The 21,636-nt window shown below is 40.6% G+C and overlaps 1 protein-coding gene across 3 annotated transcripts in view; it reads left to right on the top strand.

The window, feature by feature from the left end:
- Window positions 1-399: 399 nt before the first annotated feature.
- The window catches only part of FSCN2 (fascin actin-bundling protein 2, retinal), a 48,600-nt gene continuing 27,363 nt past the window's right edge, over window positions 400-21,636 (top strand). The window contains exons 1-3 of one of the 3 annotated variants that reach the window (XM_039346595.1): window positions 403-567; window positions 12,243-12,416; window positions 13,698-14,541. In XM_039346595.1, coding sequence (XP_039202529.1) covers window positions 13,722-14,541 — 820 coding nt within the window. In that variant the 5' untranslated portion in view covers window positions 403-567; window positions 12,243-12,416; window positions 13,698-13,721. Of the gene's footprint in view, window positions 568-12,242; window positions 12,417-13,697; window positions 14,542-21,636 lie in introns of all 3 variants that reach the window. The other 2 variants (XM_039346586.1, XM_039346601.1) reach the window with 2 other exon arrangements.

Below are 21,636 nucleotides of genomic sequence, written 5' to 3' on the forward strand. Positions count from 1 at the left end.
GTGCTGCTTCCCCACTCGGTAGCCAGTTGGGGTTTCACACAATTTTTGTTCCCTACTGTGGAGGGAAGAACAAAAAAAAGAGAATGGGTGCCGGCAAGCTGCCATTTTAGCTCTTCCTCTGTTGGCCAGCTGGAAGAAGTGCTGGCCAGCTCAAAAGGTGGTGGAGGAAGATGGCAGTAATTGCTCACGGCACACAAAGCCCTGGTGAATGAAGGGCGAAAGCTGTGTAGACATAGCTTAATGTTCTGTATCATGACTGATTCTGTCAAGTTATAATGTAAACAGTTTTGTGGTCAGAGGAAGCAGAAGAGGTAATGACCAGCTTCCTGCTAAGATTGGTTTACTCGGTTTGTAGCCAGTGAGTCCTTTTGAATGTGCAGCCATACAGAGGCCAAAACATTGTCAAGGTAGGAACACTCCTTGGTGGCAGAGAACCAAGAATGACATTCCTCTCATTCTCCTGCCGTTCTAATCCTTTGGGCCAGATTTCCATTGCAAGATGGCAATCCAGATGGGACACCAAGTCCCGTTTGTCTTCGCGGCATGCTTGGAAAAACCGCCCACAGGGTGAGTATCAATTACAGAATTCACTTGGTTGCCTTAAGCCTTAACAAGAGTCTGTTACACTAAACTGTAGCTGTGCTGCTCAGGTAACCTATACCTGCCTTCAGAGAGAAAACCAGCCAGTTCCAGGCAATTGTAAATGGAGCCGCTGCAGAAAATGGATGCTCTCAAGCATGAAAAAATTATTAGGCAACCAATCCGCTGGACCTATTTTCAGCAACAATATCTGCCACTTGGTATCAACTGAAACTTGAACTACTCCTTCAAGGAGAAATCAGAATCCAAGCCAGCCTCCCACTACCTAATATTATTGAGACTGTTGTTCCCCTGCTAGCTGAGGAGGATAGGCTTTGCACTCTAATGCAGCTGACAAATGCCGAGTTTGCTTAGTTTGTATGACTGCATAGGAGTTTATACCAGGCATCTTATATTACTGCCTTCCTTGTCATATTGCAAGTCTGCAAGTCTATTAATGCCATATTTTTGAGGTGGGGGGGGGGGAAGAGCTGTTCCAGCAAAACACTCAAAATGCTCACTTCGATTTTCATCCAAACAGGGTTTACATAGGACAGACAGAACATGTCCTGTATTTTACAAAGAACATATGTTTCCGTTTGAATAAGCACTTAATTAAATATGCAAAATTGTATAGATCTGGAAATGGAAGATTCTAGAGCAGCGGCGCCCAACCTTTTCTATACCCCGCACCCCTAGAATGCTTCAGATATATTCTTGCACCCCTTATAAAAGTTCAAAATAACGAATTATGCATATACACTATAATTTCAAAACTTCTAAATCCAAGTTTTCACACCCCCTGGAATATCTCGCACCTCCATTTGGGAACCCCTATTCTAGAAAATGTTACATTTTCCTTCAGACTGTCCCATTTGGGGGAGGTTTGGTGGTTTCCAGAAGTTAATCTTCTGAACTGGAAGCAGTTTTGAAATGTTTCAAGGTCATGCAACCTCCAGATACACTTGTTTGCTGATAAACAATAAATTCAAAAGTTCTCAGACTGCTTCTAATTCCAGAAGTAACTTGCTTGTGGAAACTATCAACCTGGCACGTTCAGAGTGGAAGTCTGACATTTTCTGAGAGAAGCAAAATGCTCTGGAGCATTCTCAAGAATGTACTGTTTATTTTCAGATTAGTAAGTGTTGCACATCCAAAATAAACCTTCTTTTTAAGCTGAGTTTAGCGAATTGGAAGTTAAGAATTTAGTAATCTCAGAATGCAAATGGTGAATGCAGTGCTTTTAAAACTGATAACGTTATTGTGGATTTAAAAATGCTAATTCCTCAGACCATCTTTGGCACAAATATTTCATGTCCAGCCTGAGATGGGACAGAAACAGAAAAGGTGCAACTACATAAGTCACCTTGTGGAGACCTGATGAAATTATTTAATTATTATTTAAATTTATTACGTGCAATATATGTGTAGAACATGAAATCCACCCACAGAAGCAAGTCTACAGATGGATTAAGAAAAGTAATAATTTGTCAGTATTGATGTTAACAGTTGGCTCACGGAAACCACAGCAGTAGAATTGTAAATGGTACTTCACAGTTAAAGAACAGAAAAAAGAGGGAGGGAGGGAGGGAGGGAGGGAAGGAAGGAAGGAAGGAAGGAAGGAAGGGGAAAAGGGGATGGAAGGAGTGGGGAGGGGAGCAGAGGGGGAAGGAAGGAGGTATTTATATTTGGACTTTATTGATCTCATATTTATACAACCAAGAATCGCATCATAAAATAAAAGCATCCATAAGAATGGATAAGAATCTCAAAATAGATTAAAAAGAGATACAGAAGCAAAAGGAAACAGGAAGGGCCAGAAGATATGCCCTGGCAATCCTCACTTCCCATCCGAGCATCTTCTCCTCCTTCTCTGCTGTGGAACTCATCCTGAGGGAACAGATAACAGCATTTCTAAAGCCCAGGAGGGTCAGCAGGCCAAATTCTCCAGGAAAAAAAAGAGTTCCAAACTATGAGAGCAGCTACTGAAAAATGCCTGTTTCTGAGGCCCTATGAGATGCCTGTCACGTAAGGCTGGACCTGGAAGAAGCTGGCCCCTTTTGATCTGGTCAGCAGGCAGAGGAATACAGGAGAACATTGCCCCTTAGATAACAAGGCTGGAGCCATGCAAGGCCTTAAAGCTGACAACCAGCAGCTTGAATTGTACCTAGAAACCAACTGCGGTCATTGCAGCTTCCTCTGCACTGAAATGGTTCAGTATACCAATATATATATACCCATCTCTGCAGAGGAAGCTTTGTTTTATACTAGCTGTAGCTTCCAAATGTTCTTCAAGGGCAGCCCTGTATATAGGACATGACAGTATTATCTAAACAGAAGTTACCTGTGGTGCAAGGTCTGTGTAGGACTTCCTGAACCAGAATCGGCACATTGAAGCTATCTATGCAATAGCCTGCTAAGCTTCAGCTCTGACCATTGAGCAGGAGCTGTGAGTCCTAGGGGGTCCCCCCAAATTGGGAACCCTCATACCTCAGTACCATGTTTTCACACCAGAGGTAATAAGCACAATGAGAGCAAAGGCCAAGGGGTAACTATTGCTGTAATAAAAACGGAAACTCCACACCACTGTAAAGGTTGCAATTTTGCAGTTATTCCTGGGATTGATCTACCATAAGATTTCATATACGAATAGTTCAAATTCCAAAACATTTCCAAAGGCCATTTTGCAATGAAACAATAGTAAATGGAGAGTTAATGAACCAACTGAGGACAGAAAGATCAACAGAACGGTAACTTGAGCGTACATAGAAAATAGTTGGAAAATTATTGAGTGATAAATATCAGAGCTGTGTTTTAACCAGTGCTTTTTTTGTATATATATAAAAAAGGTGCCAGAACTCACACACATCATACAATCCGCCTTGCCTACCCTACAAGGTTCCATCCCAAAAAGGTGCCGGAACTCTGTTCTAGGCATTCTATGACAAAACAAAAAGCCCTGGTTTTAACAGAAAGGCTTGATAGTTGAAATATTCCCATTAGGTATCAGAAATTCTTAATACATAACTGTAGATATGTTGCTCAGATATCCTAAGCAATAATAACAATATGACTACAATTTTCTGAATGTTTATTGCTCTGTTCTACAAACAGGCATGAAAGTCATAGAAATGTAATTTCACAATACTGTGAATTGTACCAGTACACATCAATTAAACATCAGTTACACTTCTACAAAATTATCATGAATCAACTGTGCACCTGTTGAATAGTTGACTGTGTAAATTCTATAATTATGGAAATTGCCTAGAATAATGAGAATTAAATCAATATCAGGTAGAAGTATAAGATAGATATTTCTAGGAGTTGAAATTCTGGCTGCAAAATTATTGTCCTGGGTGGAATTTTGCCCTGCAGACTTAGTTTCCTTAGAGGCATCTCTCTGAGGTGATAAGCTAGTTGTATCGCTTCTGTCTTTCCCTAGATGTCCCTCCCCAGACTAAGCTGGACCTGAAATATCAGTACAGGCTGTGACTGGAAGGCATGTCACTTCTAAATCCCTAAGAGCAGATGAGTAAAATATTTATAGCTTATGTTGAAGAATTCATGATAATTTCCAATTTTGTGCTTTTGAAGCACAAGAAAATATTGGAGTGGGTTTCATATTATAATTTTAAATTGAGGAGGGTTTTTTATTGTGGAAATTATTCATATTTATATTATGGACATAAATTATACTATCATTTCTAGGCAATATAAAATTATCATTGTTAGTCCCAGCGAATAGAGTATAGACCATAATAGGAAGGTGCAGAGATCCAGTGAGCTTGCACAGTCATATATGTAGCATCTATCAGAAGTACCCTAAACCAGACAGGTCTCTTCCAAGAATTAGTGCATCAGTTGCAAAGGGCAGCTGTGCCAATCCAGGAAACGTTCCTACTGCTTTAACACACTTCCCCTGACAGGTGCTCTATGTCGGAATGGGACAACGCGCCATGACCAACTCGCCGTGGGACAATTCAACAATTCAATTATTTAAAATAATTTTAAAAAAATATTTTAATGTTTGTGATTCATACTTTGTTTTGTCCCTCCTTTGGCATCCTCTCTTTAATAATTCTATTCCACCATTACTTTGATATTAGTGTAACTCTTGTCCTACAAAGAGTGGTCCCATGGTGAGTTGGCCATGGCGAGTTGTCCCATAGTGAGTTAGCTACAGTGAGTTATCCTAGACCCGCTATATGTGTGCCCCCCCAAGTGTTTTTAATCACTTTGGCCTAGAATGCAGAAGTCTGTACAGCTTTAAAGCATACGTAATAATAAGGACTTAATTTCTTACTCTGCAGACTTGGGCGTAAGCTCCTATAAGTACCACATATTTAGTATAACATAGATCCCATTATCCACCCACCCATCTACCTGCTATCCATATTTTTAAAATAAAACCTGGAAGAAGGTTGAGGAAGGGGCAAATGAAGGAATGGGGAGGCTGTTCTGCAAGCAGCTTGGAAGCACTTGCTTGGGAAGAGTAATGCAGTCAATCCTCATTATGCTAGGATTCCGTATTTGTGAATTTGCCTAATGGCTAACATTTATTTGTAATCCTCAAATCAATAAAAGTAGTCCTCGACTTAACAAGCATTCATTTAATGACTGTTCGAAGTTATAATGGCACTGAAAAAAGTGATGTATAAGCAGTGCTTTTTTTTGTAAAAAAAAAAAAAAAAGTGCCGTAACTCACACATGTCATACCCTATTCTATAAGGTTCCATCCAAAAAAGGTGCCGGAACTCCGTTCTGGGCATTCTATGACAAAAAAAGCCCTGTGTATAACCGTTTTTTCACATGACCATTGCAGCATCCCCAAGGTCACATGATCAAAATTCAGATGCTTGTCAACTGGCTATGTATTTATGATGGATGAAGTGTCCTGAGGTCATGTGATCATCTTTCACAATCTTCTGACAAGCAAAGTCAATGGGGAAGCCAGATTCATTTAACAATTGTGTTACTAACACGTTACTGTAATGATTCATTTAATAACTGGCAAGAAAGGTTGTCAAATGAGACAAAACTCATCAACTGTCTTGTTTAGCAGTGGAAAGTTTGGGATCAGTTGTGCTTGTAAGTCAACGACTACCTGTACTTGCAATACTTTCATGGCCATTTCTGAACACGTAGAACAAGAGTGTCAAACTGCGAGCCTGCGGGCCAGTCGCATCATGTAGAGGCCGTGCCCACCCCAGCTCCGGCAATGCGAAAAAAGTCACAATACGTCGTGACACATCAGGTGACGCGATGAGTTTGACACCCATGATGTAGAATGTAGCAAAACATTTGAGTCACTTGATGTGGGCCTTCACCGCTGAGGCTGAAGAAGGTAATGCACTGCTTTCTTGCTTCAGCTCTCATAATGTGTTGGCCCTGCGAGGTAGTCCAGACAAGAAGCTCAACCAAGAGTAATTGCTCCTGCTATCTTCCGGTTCATAGCCTGGTGCCTTAACCGCCATGCCAAGCAAGCTCTCTTACTGTATTGGTTGGGTTACAAAATTGTTACGACCAGAAGCTTGCAGGAACCTAACCCTGGGCTTCCTGTAGGAACAATGGTTAAGTATTTTCCTATTCAGTGTTTGCAGCAACTTTATAGAACTTCTGCGAAAAACAAGTATTGACTGTAATTGTGGGTTGAGTAAAGCAGATAGAGAGGATTGAGATCTGCCTACTTGAGACCAGCTCCAAACAAATCCAAGCAATTTTATTGGCCAGATAAATATTCCTTATATCCATCCTGTAGATAATTCTGGGGCTTATCCCTTCTCAGCAATTCACTTAACAGAATACGTTTTTCCCCAAATGATTCCATGTGAATTTAGCAAAGGGGATGGATGGATGGATGCTTTTGAAATTTAGAGGCTGTTTGCTTGGTCAAGTTAGTGAATCTTTTTTGTAATGCCTAACCTGCTTTCCTTCATCCAATTATCTTCCTGTCTAATCTTATTTCCATCCAATTTCTCCCTCTTTCTCTTTCTTTGACCCCCAAAGGAAGCTATTTCTTCCCCCAGAAGAAATATTCCGAAATCCTGAATTTTCTCCTTTCCTTCCTCTAGGCCTAGAAAGAGAAAAGAGTTTGTACTTGAATGTTTCTCTGTGTGACAGAATAACTGATGTATGCAGATTTAATTTTGTAAATGGGCCCTTCATTTTACAGGCAATTAATTTTAATCAGTAATTCAATGAGCATCCTTTTTTTTCTCCATCCTGGCCTTGCCCTTTCTTGGTGTACGGCTTTTGACAGGTAAATATAAACATTCATACGTAGTGTGCATACAATTGTGTCATGTGTACATTTATTAGGTGAGGGTGGAGTCTCTTTAAGATTGGTTTCAGCTGAAATTGGCAACCCAAGTTGATAAGATGGGGAAAGTAGATACCACACAGGTTTTCCCTGTCTGTCCTCCCTTTTGGAGAATTCAGACTCGCCTTTCTTTCATCTAAATATAACACATACAAGCCCTATACAGAGTCTAAGCAAATTATGTCATTATCTGCAGCTCTGCTTGAAGCACATATGCTCATTGCTTTTGGCTGCTTTTCCTGGGTGCAGGAACAGAACTGAGATCAGGGGAAATGAATGAAGTGTGATTTGAGAAGATTGCAGGTCACAAGACATGAGTCCATTCCAATGGCGAAAATGAGGGAAAAGATGACCTATGGGTAGCACTCATAGAATTATTTCTGAACCTAGATTTGAAAATGAGAATGCGGAAAAAGAAGAAATTGGCAGAAGAGTCCAGTCAAAAGATTCAGGACACAAGCACAGAGGGGGAGGGATACAAAAAGAAAAAAATCGGGTAGATGAAACTGACAAGCTATCTTCACAATTCACATCAATTTTATTTAATCTTATCCTCCCTCCGTTTTTTTTTTTAAACCAAGTTTTTAGATCTGTTACAAAATGTAAACTGAAAACTGTGTACAGTCTTGACACTGGACTCAAGCATAAATTTAGGAAAAAGTAGGGAAAAAAAACCCACCAAGAAAAATGTTCCCAATCCTGGTAGGGAAGTCTAACTCATATGGAGTTACCAGGTTGGAAAAGCTTTGTGAAGACGAAGATAAAATTATGGGATCCTTGGTGCTCTCTGAAGTTGTTTGTCTTCTTGTAGACGTTTTACTACCCAGCTAGGTATCTTCTTCAGTGCATCAGTAGTTGGGTAATGAACCATCTGCAAGAAAACAACCAAGCTCAGAAAGCACCAAGGATCCCATAGTAGTTCAGCCCAGAGCTACAAACATTCTCCTTTATTGATGTCATCTGGCTTTATTCTGTTTCACCATCTACTAGATTCCACAAAGCACGCAATTGTGTTAAATATTTGATGTCTGGATTTGGTTCTGATTAAGATAAGATAACCTTTATTGTCATTTTTTTTTACTGTAAGCACACTGGCACACATTAAAAATGAAACATACATAAAGCACCTGTAAACCACACACACACACACACACCCCTACATATATATACCCATACATACATACGTATACATGTACATGTATACGTATACGTATATGAAAACAATGGAAAATAAATGAATTTGACTAACCCTATTGGTAAGATAAAAGCTACTCAGTCTTGAGTGAAATTAAAGGTTAGCTTTTCTCTGGTTTTATTTCTGGCTACCAGCTGAGCACAAAATGGCAGCAAAGATCTACTGTACTGTGCAGCATAGTTAATTCTAACACTTTTCTGTCATCTAGCCTTGAGCTAGCTATGAGGCTCCTGTTACGGACTCCCATATTATTCTTTGTCTGCAGAAAATTGACTATGCTCTGGCCTAAATGAATGCACTGCCAGCAACACTCAGAGGGGAACCATCTTCCAGCTGAGCTAAAGGAGATTAAATACCCCAGGAGACAAAAATAATTTTATTTATTAATAATCTATTCTGCTTTTTCCTGCTTTAAAGGAGTCTTAGATCTCTGAAACTTTCCAACCATTTGCTGTAGAGGAAAGCAGCAGGTTAGAAGGTGTGGGCCTTGTTCTTTGACCCACCATTTTGAAAAGGCAGTCTAACAGAATATGTAGCTGCCTTTCCAAATCTGTTGTACAAGAGAAAAAGATTAAAGAACGGAAACAGACAGGGCTAGAGGAAGTATCTGTGGTTTCCTTCAAGCAGAGGCAGAGGAACTGGCATTTGTCAGAACAAAGGCTTCCTACTTACAGCTGCAGGACTGATTCTGCAAGTACTTGGTTCACACGTGCAGGAGGCATTTCCTGTTAGTTCCAGAATGAAAAGAGTCAATAAATTTAGCTACAGCTGCTTATATTTTACATACGTAAAGACAAATTGTTTAAATCTATCAAGAACAAAAACTAGTTTTTCCATTTTGTAACCAGGAAATGAAATGAAAATTCAGATTGTAAGAGTACACAGCTAGATTATTAGAAAAAAATGAAGGCAAACTTGTTGGAGAACATGTAGCAGGTTGGCTGGAAAATGTTGGTTTTATGCAAATGAATACTTCTTTATATATAGATATCCCAGAAATCTGGAACTGGATCTGATCTATGGAAGAAATTCATGTATCCACAACATCCAGGATGTATTAGGAAATGGGGCTTAGTGAAATAATGATTGGAACAATTGTTCTGTCCATTTAACCACATTCTCTAGAAGTAGAAGCGTTCTGTGGTAAATGAAGTGGGGAGCAATTCCTGGAGTGGGTCACCTGATACATATTCTTTGCTCCCATCTAGAAAGATACAGGTTAGGTAAACTAGCAGGATCTGTTTATGCCTTCTCTGGTTTGAAAGGGCATATCCTGAACCACACACAGATTACTGCAGTAGGCATTTCCTAATTAGGAAAGCTGTGTAGTAACTCTCAGTTAATCTCCCTTTGCCCTTGAGGAACAATGAAATATTGGTGAGGCTGAGTCAGCTCACTAGTGCTTCCTTAGAAGGACCAGCTTCTGCTAGTTTGATAGGGACTTAGTTGTGCTAGAAGAGAAGGTAAAGCTGCTAGATTTGGCCTTCAAAGCTTCAGAGAATCTCTTTGCTGCCATCTTAGGGGAACCAATGTACAATTTTGTAGTGGCCATCTATGCTGAAATGCATTCAGTCTTAGCTCCACAAGGCCATCTGGAAACAGCGAGGAACCAGCCCCTGCTGCGTCGGCCCCGCCCCCTGGGTGCATGCTGGGGAGGTGTCACCCTTTGTGAGGAATGAAAAAATGCACCATCGCCTGGAAGTGGCCAGCAAATGGCCCTCACCTACTTCACATATCCGGCTTGATGGGCTCCGGTGGACGGGTTTCAGCAGGCAGTGAGGCTCTTCCAGTAGACCATGCCTTGGCACTTGCCCCGGTCCCACCCCCTTCTGCCAGAGACCCTCAGATCTGTCCCACTCCTGCCCAGGCCCCCACAGGCACCCTTGAATCGAACGATGTAGAGCTGGCCACACCCACCCAGTAGGCCACACCCACTCTGGCCACAGCCCCCCAGCCCCCAAAGGCAACCGCAATGCTGATGCGGCCCTCAATGAAATTGAGTTTGACACCCCTGCTCTAGTCAAAGGTCCCCAACCCCTGGCCTTGAGCTTTCGGAACTGGGCCCCGGAAGTGGGTGAGTGCACTCTCGGGTGCATCCCCACTTGCATGAGCAGTGGGTGAGCACGTGCACATGTGTTCCATTTGTGCCAGCAGTGGGCACACATGCCCACCGCTCATGCAAATGGAACCATCCTCTCTCCTCCTCTCCTTACCAGTCTGCAAAGCCGAAAAGGTTGGGGAACTCTGCTCTAATAAGCACTCCTGCCAAATTCAAATTCCCATCTGATGTAGAGTGCAGAATTGCTAGATTTATAGAAGTTGGTATCGGGGCCTTTACTATTGTTAAAGATTGGTTATTGGGACAGCAAACTTCATGGAGATATGAGTTTCCTCTGATGCAAGGCTGGATAGGTAACAATTCAGCAGTTGATAAAGGCACCAGTTATCTAGCTACTGTATATCAAACCCAAGTCCAATTCATGGAGTGAAATCCAACTGAGTCCAATTCTTTATTTGCTAAAACCTAATAGACAGATTCTTGCCAGACCAAAGGTATTACCTTCTAACTTGATAGATATATCCTGAGAGATTGTAGGGTGTGGCTATCCTGAACCTTTTCCTCCCTCTCCAATTCAGTTCAGGACTGTGCAGTTTCTTATTTTGGACTTTCCTCCAGAATGTGTTTCCCTCTGGAATGTGCTATCTCCATTGGAAACTGTGGTACAATTGCTGAGATCTCCCCCACTTTTCCATATCTTCCCCCACTTTCATCACAGGTTTCCCTCTATCTTAAGAGATGGCATGTTTTTGCACAATTTAAGGTGGACTGAGTTGGAATAATGGGGAAAAAACACTCTTTTAGCACCTGTACAACTCAGGATGGGTGGCAAATAAATTTAATAAATAAAGGATGAATTAAGACTATTTCAAACATGGGCTGGGGTGAAATGAAATCAGGCACTCAACTGAAAAAAGATGATGGCAGAATATATTTATATTATGAGCAGAGGCTGAGTTGACACGTTATCCACCTATCCTAGAGTCGGCTATTAGAGAATGTTATAAAAGGGTCAGTCTGTGCTCTTTGACTGGAACCAAAGGACGGTCCATATCATGATGTATGACATCAATCCTATATTCATCATTCTTAAACATTACTATTTTTAAAAAGGAATGTCCACTATTCTTCGTTCCTTCTGCAGCTTCTTTCACAAAATCCCCAAGAAAAAGAAACTGTAGAAGTTTCTTATCTGAAGACTGAAATATCTGCTGAATTTGACAAGCTGCAAAGTTATCTGGTTTGATGGCACTTGTAGGAAGGGAAAGTTTACTAAATTATATAGGGGCATTGTAGCAAAAATAAGATGATTTTATTCATTTATTGATTTGGGTTATTTGAAGCCTCCTGTCCAGCTAAAAGGGTTTCTAAAGCAGGCTGTGGCAAAGTACTGGTGTATCACTGGGGTCTCTAAGGCCATTATTTGGCATTTCAGTGTCTCCTTGAATGGGTTGGAAATTTGATGTTTTATACAACTTCTGTAATATATTGCAATTCCATACAGCTAATAGAAAGTTTCTTCAAGTTATGACCACAATTGAGACAAAAATGGCTGTTGTTAAGCAAGGTGGTTATTGAGTCAGAAACAATTTTACCTCTTTTTTTGCAACAGCTGTTAAGTGAATCCCTGCAGATGTTAAGTGAGTCATGGAGTTGTTAACTGTATCTGGCTTCCCTCATTGACTTTGCTTCTCAGAAGCCTGCTGGGAAGGTTGCAAATGGTGATCACATGACCCCAGGATGCTGCAACCATTGTAAATACATGCCGGTTGCCAAGCCCCCAAATTCTGATCATGTGACCGTGGGAATACAGTGACAGTTGTAAATGTGAAGTTGTAAATCAGTTTTTTCAGTGTTGTTGTAACCTCAAATGGTCACTAAGTGAATGGTTGTAAGTTGAGGACTGTCTGTACTAGCATTACTCCCCACTATCTAGACTCATGCAGCACCCAAGCAGTGAATTGCTTGTTTTGCCCTACTTAAACCTTGCCCAAGAGTAATTTTCCTGTTCGCATCTCACCACCAATTTCAACCCCCATCTCACGTTGTGCCTCGACCAATTCCCCATCCCACCTTTATATCCCTAGAGTTTTCCCCAGATTTTCTAATCTGAGAAGCATATTTTTCCAAGGATGCAGAGAATACAGAGGGAAGGAAGGGGCGGAAAAGCAACTAATGAAGTGGGCCAAGTGATTTTGCTATTTGAGACAAAGGGCAAAATGGAAGGCGCATGTCCCTTGCCCTCTTCAACCTAGAAGCAGGTGGGTGCTTTTTTGTTTTCTATCTGGGAACGTGACTTCCTTTGTTGCACCTGAAAGCAACCAGCTAGCCTGGGAGCTTAGGAGAAATGCCAGATATTTTGGGATCTGCTAGCTAAAGAAGCAGTCGCATTTTCCCTTATGGAAAGTTGGAACCCATTGCAGATGATTGATTGATTAGATGCCATGAATTTGCTTCATAGCAACTCCATAAATATAGTATTTGATGTAGCTTCCATTCTGTATTTTGAATAATTTCTGCTTTAGCAGATTCTGAGATTTTATGTTTAAATTAAACAGCATTTCTTTGAGATTTACTTATTCAAGACTTGGGTTTGCCATCCTAGCTGGCTCCATTGGCTTTATAGACTGCCCTGATTCAACTTTTAGGTAGATCTTGCAACTTCCCTTTTTAAAAAGCTATGGATTTGGGGCTACTTAACAGATGGAGGCAAAGGCTCCGAAGGAGGATAAAAGAATTACATTAATAGAAAGGCCCTTTTAATTGTTAAGGAGATTAGAAGCTGGACCAAAGAGGCATCCAGCTGGAAGGTGACCTACCACGTGGAATCAGAGAACCTTGTAACTTTACATAGAGACAAAGAGGAATAAATCCTCCACATAGAAAATCAACTAGGAAGGCAGCAGGTTTGGTTGCAAGATACTATAGCCCTGAGAAGGAGTTAGGTAGGGAATCTATGAAACATTTAGAGATACTGAGACTGCAAAGGAAAAGAGACGGAGCTATAGTGCAGAACGCCACTGTTGTAGAATACAAAATTCCACTGAAGAGCACGGCTGATCAAAAGGCTATTGTGCCACCTGTCAGCCCCCTTTCCTTGTGGCTTTTATGTAGAAGCTTCACTATTGGTTACAGGAGGCTGGCAGCTCATTGAAAGCTTTGTAATCCTAGCTGTGCTAATTAAGCAAAGCTGGTGCAGTGCTAAGTGCCTACTCCCCCCCCCCCATCCCTGCTGTGCTGCGTAGAGGAGGAGGAGGAGAAGTTAATGTGAGCAGTGCAGGAGAGAGCAATGCTGCCTGCTCAAGGAGGTGTGGAGGGCGGGGAAAAAGTAATGAACAAGATTGGTTTTATGGGCTGCAGATTAGATGAAGGAAAAGCTGCTGCAGCCGGACCTGGAACTAGGGCATTTGCAGGTCACCCTGGCGCTTTGATTGAGATGTAAACGCTCATTTGTTTTAATCCAGATTCCTCAAGTGTGAGGCTGGGCATACATTCGTACCTATTAATAACTGGGAAAACTTGACTTTCACCTCAATCTTTAGGATTGTTTGCTGTCTGGACTGAAGATGCCAACCAATGGGATCCACCAGGCCTTGAAGATCCAGTTTGGCTTAATCAATTCTGATAATCGCTATTTAACAGCAGAGCACTTTGGGTATAAAATCAATGCCTCGGCACCGAGTTTGAAAAGGAAGCAAATATGGAGCCTGGAACAGGACGGAGACAGCTCGGTGGTCTTTTTAAAGAGCCATCTAGGTCGGTACTTGTCTGCCAGCAAGGATGGCAAAGTCTCCTGTGAAGCTGAGAAGCCAGAAACTGACGGGTGTTTTATCATTGTCACTCAGTCAGATGGACGCTGGGCGCTCCAGTCAGAACCATACAAGCGCTTCTTTGGTGGTTCTGAAGACAGGTTGTCCTGTTTCGCCCAAACCATTACTGAAACTGAGCTTTGGGTTGTACACTTGGCCATCCACCCCCAAGCTAATCTTTTGAGCGTTAGCAGGCGAAGATATGCTCACCTCAGTGCCCAAGAGGATGAGATCTCTATTGACAGCAATATCCCTTGGGGAGTGGATTCACTTATCACTCTTACCTTCCAGGACAAAAAGTATTGCCTACGAACCTGCGACAATCGCTACCTGTGCAACGATGGTATCTTGGTCCAGGAGCCGGACCGCCGTTCAGGTTATACCCTGGAATTCAAGGCAGGAAAGTTGGCCTTCAAGGATTGTAATGGGAAATACCTAGCACCAGTGGGACCTACGGGCACTCTAAAATCTGGCAGGAGCTCCAAGCCGGGCAAAGACGAACTCTTTGATCTGGAAGAGAGTCACCCACAAGTCGTTTTCATGGCTTCCAATGGCAGATACGTCTCCATCCGTCAAGGTAGTAAAACCATCCATCCCTTTCTGCTTTGTGGGGCTGCCCTTGGCTGGGCAATGCTTCTCTCCCATTTCAGTGACAAACGTAGATGTGCCTAATGGTTTGTCTACCTTGCAATTGGGAAATGTGCTTGGGTTTGCTTAACTGTGGTGGCTGACTGCACAATGGGAGCAAGGGCAGTCCTTACAGTTTCTGGAGATTTTTGGGCATTTGATTTTTCTAGAGCTTTTTAGCAGTCATCTTTCTATCCTTCACTACATCTCTGAACCTGCATAAAATTTCATGACTCTGTAACAATTCTTGATTTTCATCAGTGCACGGATTGGTTCACGGAAGGTGATAAAATTCTAGCACAGAATATTTGACATGTTACTTGAATCCAATCAGTGTAAATTGTAAATTTTGCTTTACATGATGTATGAACCCTGACACAACAAATCATAGCTTTAATATAATGTATGTGAGAGACTGGTGTCTGAGCTGTGAAAAGTACAGATTACCTCAATTGCACAAAGGGAATTTGAATCCAAGAGGTATTATCAGTAAGAGCTGGGCTAGGATTTAAGAATGAAGGACATTCACCAAAGTGAGCAGCCATAGAGTGTCTTGGAGCTTTGTTGCAGCTGTCAGCTAGTTGTGTGTTAAACTGAGTCTCTCCAGTCTGTGCAATAATGTTAGAAAGTCCACAGTATCAGTTAGCATTTCTGCTGTTGGTTCTTTGACAAGAAAGTGACATTCTGAATCCCGCCACAGTACCTTCTTTTGAATTAGCAAGTTGTTGCAAAGGTGGGGTAATTTAGCCCACATCAGCCTCAGCTAAAGTGGCTTATACCTGCTTTTGGGAACTCTCAGGATTCACTCTCAGCTTGGTGAGGAATCAGTTTCTCCAAAGGCAAGACAAAGGATAGGAAAACACATGCAGGAGGGGGGAAAAAAGCTTGTTTTCCGATAACAGAAAAACATTGGGAGGATTTCCCTGTCTTCACTGTGTAGCCATCAGATTGCAGGCTTCTGTGTGTGAATGGAGGGGCTGCTGTCTGAAATAGGTGTGAGGCTTTCTCTGTATGTAGTAGATCTCGTTAATTGGCCTCTGTTTCTATCCAGACACAAAAGACTGAAAAATCAAATAGAGAATAGAAGTGTTTCTCAAAGTGCCCGAGAACCTGATTGAGAAATGGCAGAGATTTCAGAGCTCTTGATAAAGGACCTAGGATCTGAAGTGTTTGTCCTGTACAAGAAATATTTCTCTGGTACATCATCTTGCGTTCTTTGACACACAAGAGAGAGGCCCATAAGGAAAACAAATACGTCCCTAGATATCACCCACATAGTGTGGCATTCTTTGGTACAAGAGCTGTTGCATAAGTATGATTTGGACAACAGCTGTCCCAAAGCTTCTATAAATTTCAGCATCGCTGAATATGCTCGTTATGTTTAATTTACTTCTGTGCCATTAAGTGATAGTACTTAGAGAATATCTTCCAATTCCTTCCTTCCTGATTAGTCCAATAAGTTCAGTGAGACTTGAGATCAGCTTTTCTGGTTATCTGTTTTGGGTGCTATCTATAACTCAGAGCTTATCAGCCATAAAAATAAAACTCATTCCTAAAAATCAATCTCATTTTATACTTTTGCTTTACAGATTTTTCAGGATGAATCAGAGGGTGTTATTTAGTTCATATTTTACTTATTTTATGTTTTATTTTATTTATTTTATATTTTATTTTATTTTATTTAACCTCTCATCTTCCTCTTATCTCTCAACCATCTACTGAGGAATTATGACAATTACCTGCTTAAATATAAAGTGCCCAACATTATTGAAAGTGCTTTCCTCTTTCATCTCAGAGCTGAATTTCATCTCAGAGCTGAATTTTGGGATATGAGAAACCAAATCTCATGAAATAACTTTTTCACATGCAGTGTTTCTCAACCTTGACCATTTTAAGGCATGTGGACTTCAACTCCCAGAATTCCACAGCCAGCATTGCTGGCTGTGGAATTCTGGGAGTTGAAGTCCACATGCCTTAAAATGGTCAAGGTTGAGAAACACTGGGCTACAGGATGACTCTTATGCAGCTGTGGTAATTTGATTGATCAACCCGACAGCAATATTGTCCTTTAGTCATCAACCCATAGTTTATGTCTTCCTGGCATGGCTTCCATTCTGCTCCTAATCTTAAACAAAATAATCTTTTGCAGATTTAAATGTTATGTAGTGCTTTCTTCTAAAAAATGTGTGAGAATATTATGTGATGTCAGGCTCAAAGAACTAGGAACACTCACTGAGCTCAAAGCACTGAAGAGTTTATTATTGCTACCTATATACAAAAATCTGGTCAATTAATGGTCAAAGCTATACCAGTGTTAGCTAAGGGTTAACGGAATTCATGGAAAGCTAAACTTAGGTCTCTTGTGGGAGCACAAAGATTCCAAATTGATATGTTTAACCCCGCCTTCCAGCTCAGCTCACCTTGATCATCTATATATGAACAGTGAAATTATTGCCTATCCTTCATCTCATGTCTTCCTCATTTCTTCCCCTGAACACTCAAGATCCTAGGAACAACTGAACATGTCTACTGTGTGCATATGGTATCTCCTTTTCCTAGAATTCCAAAATTTTACAAATATCCAAATGCCACTCTGAAGCTAACTCAATATCTTTTGTTTTCAAAGAACAAGGGATATTTTTCTGTGGGTACCCAGAGGTGGGTGATCTACCTGAAAACAAATGTTACTAACAAAATCTTATTCCCACATGCCCATAGGACAATGCTGATTCTCCAAGGGAAGCAGGAGTATATAGTCAACCACACAATTTCCAGCAGATAATGTTTGAAGCACTCTTGTCTATTCACAATTTCTTTCTACATTAATATGTCTTGGCTGACCACATAGATGTGATTATTAAAAGTTTTATATAGCTACCAGCTTATTTTATTTCTGTTTCTCAGGAAAATCATGAGCTTTCTTTCAAACATGAGCTTTCTTTCAAAGTACATAGCAATCTAAGAATGTTTTGTACTTCTGGAATTTCTTTTAAAAAAGAAACTCTACATAAATATTCAAATAATTTTCATACATGGGATTTTCTTTGTGCTCTCTTCATCTTTTTAATGGAGAAGAGCACCTTATACTGAGTAATGAATCCAAAATTACACCCCATTTGGATTGGTGAGTTGAAAGCTACTAAGCACAATACTTTGATCGCCCACAGTAAATGAGCAATAATTACCTCAGTTGGTTTGCCTAATAGCAGCATGGATCATATGATGCATTAGACCAGGGGTCCCCAATCCCCGGTCCATGGACCAGTACCGGGCCAGCAACCGGTCTGCCAAACAAGGAAAGCCCCATCCACAGTATATAGGCAGTACACAAAACCACGTCCCCTCCGATTCATGGATAAACCTCTCTCCATGTAAGTGGTCCCTGGTGCCCAAAAGGTTGAGGACCTCTGCATTAGACTACTCCGTTTCCAGTATGATGCCCCCTTTTAAGTTTGTACTAGTTTTCTGCTATAACAGAATTCCATCATGCAACACTGAGCTTTTTCCATCACAATACTGGGAAAATTATCTGTTGTTTCATATACAGAAGAGATATAGAAATACAGCAGACTATCTCTCCCCCCCACACACACCCAAAGCTAACCAATTGATGTGAATAAATGTTTTCTTGCTATCTGTCATTGCCATCATCAAATATCTGACTGTGATTTTTCAAGCTCTAAAGCAGTGTTTCTCAACCTTGACAATTTTAAGGCATGTGGACTTCAACTCCCAGAATTCCACAGCCAGCATTGCTGGCTGTGGAATTCTGGGAGTTGAAGTCCACATGCCTTAACATTGTCAAGGTTGAGAAACACTGCGTCTAAAGTCTCTTAGTAGGAAGAAACAAAGTAAGTAAAAGTCTATGGAGGTTCTCAGTCATCCAGGTCATGGTTGTCCCAAAGGTACTTTTTCAAGAAGCAACTGGACTTTCTTGTTTTTCTTTGAAGACATTTCGCTGAAGAAGCTTCTTGGATGAGAAGCGAAACGTCTTCAAAGAAAAACAAGAAAGTCTAGTTGCCTCTTGAAAAAGCACTTTTGGGACAAAGTACTGTAAGTAAAACGTTTTTTGAGCCATGAAGATCAAGGGGCAAGAAATCTACTTAATTTCTGATGTTAGGTTTTGATTTTAATTATACAGGAGCAGGAGTTGACAAAACATTAAATTCTGACTTATCCCCCCAAATATGGTGGAATGATAAATTCTCACAGAAATATGTATTAAAAGTAGGAGAGGGAGGAAGCAGTCTTTGATTTAATTTAACCATTTCACTTTCTATATTAAGGTATCATTGAAATATGCAGGTAATCCAGCTGATGATTTCTTTAACTACTCAGTGGACCTTTATTACTGTGGTGTAGTTTGCATCTTCTCTGTCACAACTGTAAGGGAAAAAAATTCTTAGTGTTCCTGTAGTTTATGAAAGACAATTGCTGTTTGAATGGGCAAATTCAACCCATTTAACACACTATGGTAAATTGCCCATTCCTGAGCTTTAAGAACAAACCTAAAAAGAAGAAATAGTCAGCAATTTAAAATGATAATAATTGAATCATATTACCAGCAAACCGAAGGAATCATATATTGATTTAAATCTGCTTGGAAAAGAGAGCCCTTGCTCCTTTTCCCATAGAAAAATGAAACATACATGAATCATTATTCTTTTTAATGTTATTTTAAGAGTCCAGGTGAGTTGAATGCTTCTCTTTTTCTGATCTTTTGGCCAGTGTAAAACAAATTGAAATTCCATGCTTACAGCCACTGCTGTACAACCAGAATACCTAAGGCATATAAGATTGCCAATTTCTGAATCAGAGTCCAATAACTACTCTTTCATGGCAGTGATGTATGGCAATTCACAGGGAATAAAATGTTATTTTCTGCATGAAAAGAAATCACTTGCTGGTTTCTGCACACAAAATCCTCTGGGAGTCAGGGTTTATATATTTTATTCTATTCAGACATTTACATATTTTATTCTCACATTTCTTGAACATGATATATGATTGAGAAAATTAAGAAAAGATCTAGGAGGACCAACATGTACATTAGATATTGAAAGATAAGCTATGAAAGCAAAAAAAAAAAGGCAATATGCACACCACATTTTCTTCCCAGTACTGTACTAATCAGAGCTCTGAAAACTATTGCAGATAGTCTTCATATGTTTTATCTTATTCTTTGTAGAACTGTGTAGTTGATGAAGCCTAAAAGCTTACTTTTAAAAACAAAAGAGAAACAATGGAAATCAGCAGATATTCTGAAAAAACACAGGCTTCTTGATTGCAGAACTCAGATCTCTAGCCAATGCTACTCCTTGTTGCTCACTTTGGTCCTAGTGAAGCCAGGAATACAGCAGATCACTTGGTTTCTAAGAGAACATCCACACAGAGACTCTGCAAATAACATGGGTGCCACGTCCCTGGCTTTCCAATGTTGTCCTCTGCATTTGGCAGCTGATCCAATTAACTTCTGGCTGAAGTGTGGATGCAGGAAGAATATGTAGCTGTGAAGCAGAGTTTTCAGAATTGGAGTTGGGCAGGATGGTTCTTCCATTGGCAGGAAAACTTGCCTTATCCAGCATCCCAGCTTTCTGACTCTCCTTTTTCATTTTGGTGAAGGTATTAAGAACTGTATTATAGATCAGGGGTCCCTAACCCCTGCGCTGTGAATCAGTACTGGGCCGTGGCATGCCCACAACTGGTCTGCACAAACAAGCAAAGTCCCATTCCATTGTATGATGCAGGCAACACACAAAACCATGCACTTTCCAGTCCACAGAAAAATCTTTCTCCACAGAACTGATCCCTGGTGCCCAAAGGATTGGGGACCTCTGCTATAGATTATATTCCCCTACCCAAATTCAATCATACATATGGATGTGTATAAAGATAGGCATATATATCTATATAGATCTCTCTATATATTGATGTAGAGCCAATTTGATGTGATAGTTAAGACATCAGATTAGAAACCGGGAGACTGTGAATTCTAATCCCGTTTTAGGCGCAAAGCCAGTTGTGTGATCTTGGGGCAGTCATTTTCTTTCACCCTAAGAAGGAGGCAATGGCAAACTACTTCTGAAAAACCTTGCCAAGAAAACTGCAGGGACTTACTGGCACATAGTAAGTAGAATCAGGAAGTACCACACTGCCCAAGGGCTAATGTTAATTTGCTGTATGCCAATTTCCTTGGGGAGTTGATCTCAGATGGACAGCAAAACAAAGCATGGAGGGAAGATCACCATATGGATGCTGCTATCCAAAAATCTGTGGTGATAGTATCTTCTACATTCATTTGAAACCTGCAAAATCTAATGTGCTATGGAATTTGTTTCCTATGGTTAGTGGCAAAATTATTACTTTTTTTAGAGGTTATCATACAAATGGTTGGAATTTTGCCTTTCAAATTAAATGACACCTTAGGGTTAGTGGCTTGTCAATTTGGAGAAAAACTGCTCATTGCCTACTGTAAACATAGAGTTCTGATGCTGAGTGTGAAGTGTGTGTGTGTGTGGGGGGGGGGAATTGTCAACCAAACAGTTTTACATGATTGCATGTCCTTACCATCTGTTTATGAACTTGTCTATAGCTGAGTCAGCTTCTGCAATTAGAGCTGCAGCTGGTTTTGTTGCATGGGATCCAGACACTTTTGCTATTATACTGTATATCTCTAGGAATTGGGAGAAATGTTGCATTTCCTGAGCAATTGAAAACAGACTGGATTTACCAATTGTGCTAAACCCTTTTTGTTTACCCTTGACTTTATAACAGACCTGAAAGATATACTTTCTTCCTTCTCACCCTCAGGGCCATTATCACCAGCTGTTGTGTGAGAAAGGTCTCTAAAATGAGAATTTGGAGGGAAGACCTTCCCATAAACAGCAGATTAATCTTAATTCCTACATATTTCTTCTGTATCGCTTTAAATCCACTTTGGATCCTCCTCTTCCCAATCTCGTCTACCAGCTTTACACATATAGTTCATTTTCAGAAAGCCACTTCCATTTTTTTTTCAAAAGAGTTACTCAGTTTTAAATTCAAT

Source organism: Crotalus tigris, unplaced genomic scaffold (assembly GCF_016545835.1).
Source record: "Crotalus tigris isolate CLP2741 ecotype Arizona unplaced genomic scaffold, ASM1654583v1 scf7180000017551.9496454, whole genome shotgun sequence".
NCBI classification, from domain to species: domain Eukaryota; kingdom Metazoa; phylum Chordata; class Lepidosauria; order Squamata; family Viperidae; genus Crotalus; species Crotalus tigris.